The 8539-nt window shown below is 38.6% G+C and overlaps 2 protein-coding genes across 2 annotated transcripts; one reads left to right on the top strand and one right to left on the bottom strand.

Moving 5' to 3' along the window:
• On the top strand, positions 1–3253 carry LOC108995198 (BAG family molecular chaperone regulator 4). Its single transcript, XM_018970718.2, has 4 exons — positions 1–404; positions 1371–1627; positions 1710–1856; positions 2825–3253. The coding sequence occupies exons 1-4, from the start codon at positions 206–208 to the stop codon at positions 3017–3019; spliced, it is 798 nt and encodes a 265-aa protein (XP_018826263.1). The 5' UTR covers positions 1–205; the 3' UTR covers positions 3020–3253.
• Positions 3254–4684: 1431 nt separating this feature from the next.
• On the bottom strand, positions 4685–8258 carry LOC108995106 (ammonium transporter 2-like). Its single transcript, XM_018970606.2, has 4 exons — positions 7456–8258; positions 6799–7084; positions 6613–6716; positions 4685–5261 (listed from the first exon to the last, which is right to left on the bottom strand). The coding sequence occupies exons 1-4, from the start codon at positions 8086–8088 to the stop codon at positions 4821–4823; spliced, it is 1464 nt and encodes a 487-aa protein (XP_018826151.1). The 5' UTR covers positions 8089–8258; the 3' UTR covers positions 4685–4820.
• Positions 8259–8539: the final 281 nt, after the last annotated feature.

Genomic DNA, 8539 nt, shown 5'->3' with positions numbered 1-8539 from the left:
AGTGAGAGTACTGGGGCATCACGGACATCATCTAAATCGGATCCATCTCTATATTCATTCCCCATCCCCCCCTCTCTCTCTCTAACCTCGTTTGATTCACTGGTCAGACACAGTCCACCCTTTGTAATTGTAGAAGACAAGGATCTCCCGCTTTCCCGTTTTGCGGTATTACGATTCGAATCGGTTTTGTCGCGCTTTCTTTGCGATGGGCAAGAACTCGAATCAGCACGCGCCAGTGTCGTCTCCGAACGAGATCGAGTGGGAGATGAGACCTGGCGGCATGCTCATACAGAAGCGACACGACGACGTCGGAGGCTTTGCTTCTCGTGAGCCTATAATCAATATCACCGTCTCTCACGGACCTTCCCGTCACGAGGTCCATGTCCCGGCCGACTCTACTTTTGGTAAATTTTGTACTCTTTCCCTTCCTCGCCGTATGCCGCATTCTATTACCCTTACGAAAATTGAAATTGTTCACATTTGGCTTCGTTCTAGTTCTGATCTACGCAGATTTCGATTTCATCTCGTATATTTAATGAACTCTATTTGGTAAAAAAATTGATTTCATCAAAATATTCTTATCCATTTATATATTATCATTTTGTGTTTTTTTGAGAAAGAAGATTCAACCTAATTATTAGAGTTAGTTTTGATAAAAGGAAAAGTTAATAAAATATTGTTAAAATATATATTATTTAATATTATTTTTGTTTCGAGAAGATTTGAAAAAGTTGAATTTTTTTGTTTATTTTGTGTTGAAATTTAGAAAAGTTGTAATAATAAATGAGTTGATAAAAGTTGCTTAAACAAACTAGGCTAAGGAGAATTTCATAGCCTTTATATTGTGATTAGGATGTACTGTTAATTTTGAAGATTTATTATAATTGTCTGATATTTTTGCGCCATGAGTTCTTTAATGTCATATAGGCAGCAATGACGGTATTATTGTACTATCTATAATGTTTTTTTTACATCACTGGTCCAATTATGAGGTGTTTTGTTGAACTACGAGCAATTGTATTCAATATGCAGATATTCTGTGAAACTTGAGACATTAGATAATGGTTCACTAATGGATTGGTTAAATGTGCGCTTCAAGCCATTTACAAATATATTTTCTGGGAGATTTTCTGATCTACAAAAAAATGCTAAAGTTTGATGGCTAATCTCTACTTTCTCATAGTCAATTATGGTTTTTTATTTTTTTTATTTTTATTTTTTTATCTGAGATCGTATCATTGATGTTTTGTTGGAGATTTTTTCTTGTTTGTACCTAGTACTTGAGCCTGTCAGGTCACCGGTGTGAACCGTAATGTTTTCTTATTGATGTTTTACCACGTTTGCTTATAAGTTTTTTTAATTAATGACAGGGGATTTAAAGAATGCTCTTGCACAGAAAACTGGTTTGGATCCTAAAGACCAGAGACTGCTGTTCAGGGGAAAAGAGAAAGAGGATGAGGAGCATCTGCACATGGCAGGTGTGAAGGATAGGTCGAAGATTTTGCTTTTGGAGGACCCCGCTAGCAAAGAGAGGAAGCTTGAGGAAATAGGAAAAAACAATGAGATAGGAAAAGCATCTGGAGCAGTTGCAGAAGTCAGAGCAGAGGTTGATCAGCTCTCAGAAAGGGTAGACTAATCTCATTTGAAACCAGTTTTCATTGAAGGCTATATCCAAATAGTGACCCAATTGCGTCTCTCCATCTGTGTAGGTGGCTGCCTTGGAAGTGGCAGTGCATGGTGGGACCAAGGTTGCAGACAAGGAATTTTTAATATTGACAGAGTTGCTCATGAAACAATTACTGAAGTTGGATAGCATTGAAGCTGAGGGAGAAGCAAAGTTGCAACGAAAGTCTGAGGTTAGTATTGTTCTCGTTGATCCTTCACGTTGGATATTTTATCTGTGCTGGTCTGGAAATGTTCCTTTTCACCCATGGATCCGTTTTTTTTTAATTGGAGATGATATTTCTCAATTTGATTTTGACTCCGCATAGAATGATGCACCATGCATGATGATCCTGGTTGCCAAGTTGTTTTTGATCCCATATTCTATATTATGGTGTTCCATGTATTTGAGAATTTTCTTTGCAACATGTATAAAATGAATATATAATAGAGTGAACAATATCCATATTCATATGGAACATGGTCACCTGCACCAATCTAATGCGCTTGTGTTTTTAATGTAATTGTAAATTTCTGTACTTGTTGGAAAATCGGGATGCCCAGATTTATATTACTTCCAACATGCTTCACATTTGCATGCTGCATCTAAAGCATATATAAAGCAGTTCCATTTTACTTTTCCTTTATGCATCATGCTAGTCCTGCAAAAAATTAGATGAGGTAACCTCTAAGGGTTAGCTCAAGTGGTTAGGGCCTTGGCCTTGATGGTATACTTCCTCTAAGTCTTAAGGTTCAAAACCTTTTGTTTGCAAACAATTTCTAGGGGCCGTTGAATTGGTAGAATCTTCTCTTGAATTACCCGAGGTGCGTTTGCAGAAAACTCCTTGCCCAGAGCTTGTGCACCTTTGGATTAATCTGAACTTTGTTTCCGGACAGCCGGTGCCAATAAAGGAAAAAAAAAAAATTAGATGAATAATTTTTCAGAAATGCATTTTGTTTCTTTGAAGGAGTTTTTTGTTGTATACCAAATGCTCCTTATGATTTTCCGTAGATTTACACCATCTACACGTTAGCCTAAAAGTTTGTTTATGGTAACTAGTAGACCTTTGTGTCTGAAACTTTCAAGTTATTGTGGAACTGTGAATCTGCATTGATAGCCTTGGATTGTGTGTCCGAAGGCTAAGATTACTTGGTTGAACAGGTACGCCGTGTTCAGAACTTGGTGGAGACACTTGACAACCTGAAGGCAAGAAACTCTAATCCGAATAGCAACAGCAGCAATGCTGTTTCAGTAACAACCAAATGGGAGACCTTTGACTCTGGAGTTGGAAGCTTGACTGCCCCACCCCCGTCATCTTCAACAAAAATAACTCAGGATTGGGAACAATTTGATTAGAGTCTCATATGTCTTTATTGCAATGTTCTGTAGAAACAAGGTATGTAACATAACTTCAAGATAATGTAGAATAGAAATACTTTTTTGGTGCTTCATGCGAGTTTGATGGGAAGAACCTTATGACCCAAATCAAATCTTGCAAGCCCATAGCACACAGCAAGGCAAGACGGCTGTAAAGGCAAAGAGTATCACTAACTCGGGGATACCATTCACGCCCAAGTAGTGGCGCAGATATTATCTGTCATGCATTGTCACCCTTGTTCGGCCATTCAGGAACGGCAAGAACGAACCCTTGCTGGTATCCTGATGGAACAGCAAAACCATTTGCCATGGTTGGGTTGAGTTTCAAGCTTCTGGTTAGGGCGAACCTAGATCAACTTTTTCTTGCATGTGTGAAGGCTAACCTAATTAAGTACCTAACCACATAGATGCATACATAAGATCATGTATGTAAACGTGTATGTGTAAAGCGAAACAAAAACCAGAATCATAGTTTTAAACAAAAGTTATGTCTGTAAAATAGGAAAGTTATGTGACAATACCATAAAGATCGGTTATTCGACTCTGCAGTTGGAGGGTAGATGTCTGGAATGTCGTGGCATCAACTGGAACGACGTGAGCCCACCAGATGATGGAAATGAAATATTCCAATTTCTTTACCGTTACGCAATCATAAACCTTCAATTTCTTTAGAAAAATCGGAAATGAAATTTTAATGATCAAGCAACGACGTCTTAATTAGCAAGTGTAGTGGTCCTCTTGGCCTGGTCGGTGTGGAAACCTTAGAATATAGGACGAGAACTGATTATAATTTAAATGATAGATATTACTTTTAGTTGGCAATGACTTTTCAACCTTTTATTAATTATATGTTTTATCTGAGTGTTGGAAATATGACTTGGTCCTGCATATATAGTACGTCGACGTTGCCTACATCCAATTCAAATGTATCCATGATGACGTAACTGTAGGTTTAATTAATGTAGTAATTAAGAAAAGAGACCAAAATGTAAAGGACAAAGTTAACAGCTAATTGAGACTGTAATAGACTATCAGTACGAACTAACAACGTGTTATTTTAGGCATTCTGGTCCTATTTAAAAAACAACCGCTTGACATATACCATGCATGAGCTCAACAAGTTTGTTCAAGGATGATAGGATGGAGATAGAATGGTATTTCTCTAAATTGAGTAAGTATCGATGAATATTATATGCTCAAAAGTATTTTCAAATTAATATATGATTAGGTCCCATTGTCCCATTCCACGTCTTAATATCTAGTATATATGTCAATTTTTCATTTCTTGAAGTATGTTATAGACCAAATTGATATAGGAAGAGTGAGTAGATTAATTGAAGGAATTAAGAATACAAAAGAATAACTTGATTCCAACATAATACTTGTAGTTTCACTGCAAGAAATTTGTTTATTTGTGACCAGTTATTTCTTACAAAAATGACTATTTCCTGCTACAATTGATTTATTTTTGTCTCAAATGATCAGGCACAAATACTATATAAAAAAAACATAACACTTATGTATTTTCACAATGCATGACATAGTGCAATCGAACATCATGTCTCTTATTCATGCCTCAACATGTAAACTATCCAATGAAGCCCGAAGAGTTTTATACATGATTAATATATATTAGAGTGCATGGGAACATCATGTATTAAATATTACGCAAAATAATTGTACCTCAAATTATGATCGATAAAAAATTGTAGTACAAGTACTACTTGATGGTCACACACACACATATCTATATGTATGTATATAGAACCCTACGGTAGGCTTACAAGTTGATGGTCACTCCTCTTGCGTCAGCGACATATGGAGATGGTACTGTTATGTCCTGCGCGTACATTGATGTATTCCAACCATGCTTTGTTGGGTCATACTTTTCCCCATCTCCCCAAAGGGCATAAGCCTCCTCTCCATGCACGGCATCATCTCCAATCGCCAGGTCCTCGTCGGGCATCCTTAATGGAATAAACAACCTTATGCCCAGAAGAATTAATGTCGTGGACACCAAGTTCCAACCGGCAACAAACATGGCTGCAACCAGTTGCTTGAAGAATTGCTTCCCACCACTTCCCCCATAAAACGCACCCCTTGTGTTGCTCAAGGGGAGTATGAGTGCACACAGCTCTGGCTCAGCGAAAAGACCAGTGAGGAGCCCTCCTAATAGCCCCGCCACTGCGTGCGTGTGAAATACACCTAAGGTGTCATCCACCTATATATATATACATAAAATCATAAAATTAAATGGAATCTAATAAGAGCGACGACATTAGTGGCATCCAAAAAAATCATTCATTCAGCCATTTGATGATGATCGTAATCTAATTTCCACAAGGGATTTCCATTAATCAATTAAGTGGTCATGGGATTAGGCCGACTGGTAGTATTCTTTTGACTTATGAACCATTTGAATTGTCTCATACGAAAAAATCAAAGGTAAAACGTACTATATATATATATATATATATAGCATAAGAAAATGGGTAGACGTGTCACGTGGTTATCATAATGAATTAATCTATTCTTGAAAGAGATTGATGTTATGATTAATTACAATGCTGACTAATGACAATAACTAAAATATAATTAGTGTGTACGGAAGTCAAAAGTTTGAAATTAAAGCCACGGATGAGGAGTATATTTAATTGGATCCAACGGCTCCGATCCAGTAGAGATACGATATATATGGAGTATATTCGAAAATATTAGATGCATGAATTAATAAGATCAGAATTGATAAGGAATTAGAAGTAGTACTGGTTTTTAGGTCATTGTTGAAAACGACTGATCGATATTCATATGCCATTATTGCAAATGGGCTGGAACGATTATTGAACAATGAAGATATATATGTTACAAGGAAAATAATGAAAGAAACAAAAGAATATAATGCCAAATTACTGTTTAATTTAGAGGTAGCTGGGTCAAGATCATGCAAAGACAACGCTGCCTGTCATGTACGAGTAAACTGCATGACCTCCATTCAAAAAAGAGTATCATGTAAGATCATCATCACATGCATGTACCCATACCATCCCAACCACTAGCAATATTACTGAATAAATCAAATCAAAACCCTCAGAAATTTCCGCAAGTACTTGTGCAATTAATTTTCTGTACGTACAAAGAAGAACATTCAACCTCTAGTTTTAGGACCCGAATTTTCGAAGCCATGTTTTGTGGGATTTCCTTTCCTAGTAATAGCATATGATCTGGACCTAAAAGTGGCCAATCCACATAGTTCCGGTTGAGATTTTTTTGTCTTTCAAAACCATGGATATGTGTGTGTGTGTGGCCAGTCAGAGAAACCAGAAAACCATCACGTTTGAGACGACTTTGAATAGAAAGTACGTACCGGCCAGCTAGCTTTAATCACATAATCATGCCTAGCTAATTAATTCAACGTTAGATCGAGCTATGCTAGAAGTGGAGGGAACAAGCAAGTTTGCACTTTTTGTCAACTATCTAACACCTACTTAATGTATATTAAGCGAGCGCATTACAAGAAAGAAAAGCAAATTAGCTAGGATAAAAGTAGCGTACAAAACTATATACGTACGTACCTTTTGTAGCAGAGTAGACTTTTTGTGAAGGACCATCATGGACACCCATGGAATGCTACCAGAAAGCATTCCCATAACTATAGCCGCCCACGATTGCACCAACCCTGCAACACCACCATGCATCCTTATATAACATTAACATGCATGAAACCACAGAATTTGTGGGGACACCTAGCTATAATATACCTGCTCCAGGAGTAATGCAAACGAGCCCCGTCATCATCCCCTGAACAGCTCCGATCACCGAAGGCTTCCCAAAGAAGACGACGTCCAATGAAGTCCACACAAGAAGACTAGTCGCCGCGCATATGTTGGTGTTTAAAACCGCTATTGAAGCGTCGATGTTTGCCGCGTATGGTGCCCCACCATTGAAACCTGACCAGCCCATCCACAGCAGCCCAGCACCCGCAAGCATGAGCAAGACGTTGTTAGGAGGAAACCTCTCTTTATCGCTCTTTAGCCTCGGGCCAACCTACAAGATGTATACAGCAAGCCGCCCAAGTTTAAGCTTCATACAAATTACTAATTAGAGGAAAACGTTCCTGAAAACATCTATATATAGTACTATATATATATATACATCCCATTTTGATCTACTGACTGATCAAGCTTCTTGAAAATTAATTGGTCGTTAAAAGTAGGGTTCTAAAACGTGGAACTAATTATTTTTTCAAACACTTTTAATTAGGATCTCTTGTTTGGTTAGTTTCATTTATTCTCTAAGAAATCAATTATTTAGTTATCAATTAATTAAGATTTAACTAAGAAGAGATTTCAAATTTAATTTGATGTTAGACATGATCAGTGGTTGGTGAAAGGCCCGCAGTGCTATATATAAGGTACCCAATAAGCGGCGGTGAAACCGGCAATTCCCGAGGAAAGATGGATGACGTAGCCGCCCGAGTAATCGATGACACCCCAGTGGTACAGAAACCCACCGCCCCAGAGACTGAAGGCTCCCACAGTATAGGAGAATACAAGCCAAAGAGGGACAAAAGCCATCCAAGCCTTGATGTTCATGCGCCCAAGAACAGACCCAGCAAGTAGAATCATGGTAATAGCAGCAAAAGTGAATTGGAAGTAAACGAGCGTGGCCATGGGATAAAAGGGCTCAATCGTCTCGTACGTGCCGTCCCTCGTGTGGTTACTCTCGGGGATTTTGGCTCTGTTGACGAGGAATTTTTGGCCTAGAGCCGGGGCGCCCTTGCCCCAGAAGGGAAGGAGTTGATCGCCGAAGGCCATGCGGTAGCAGACAAGAACCCAGCAGATGAGGACAGCGGCGAAGGCATAGAGGGCCATGAAGGCCGAGTTGACCGCCCATTTCTTCTTGACGATGCTGGCGTACAGGATGACCAGGCCTGGCATGCTCTGGATGCCCACGAGAGTGGATGCCGTCATTTGCCATGCGTTGTCGCCCTTGTTCAGCCATGGTGGGACGGCTGGGCTTACAGCTCCATAGGCCACCGTAGTGTTCATTTGATTTTGGGCGGCTCAAGTCTATCGTAGTTATATTGAGTCGGACACTTTTATATCTACATATATCTACCAAGTTTTATATTGAGTCGGACACCTTAATCTGTAGGTGGGCGTGCGAGAGAGAAGGCAGAGGGAGAGACCCGGAGAGAGAGAGGGAGAGAGCCGGTCTCTTTTCGACTGACTAAACAAAAGATTTCAGAAGCTTCGTTCGAAAATTCACTTATAATTAATCTCTAATCATCACACTAATTAAAGTGAAATTAGTCATTTAAAATTAGTTATTATATCATTGAAGAAATAAATTAAAACAAAAATGAAGCCTATCATTTTTATATTACATATATATAATATATAATAAGGTTACTAGTGTACGTACGTGTGAGAATTGCCGAAATAAATGGAGAAAGTATGGTGAGAATAATATGTGAATATAATTAATCGGACATCCGAG

The sequence above is a fragment of the Juglans regia genome, chromosome 4 (genome assembly GCF_001411555.2).
Source record: "Juglans regia cultivar Chandler chromosome 4, Walnut 2.0, whole genome shotgun sequence".
Taxonomy (NCBI): Eukaryota; Viridiplantae; Streptophyta; class Magnoliopsida; order Fagales; family Juglandaceae; genus Juglans; species Juglans regia.
Note: the sequence above shows the minus strand (reverse complement) of the source record. Positions and strands in the feature narration are given on the sequence as shown.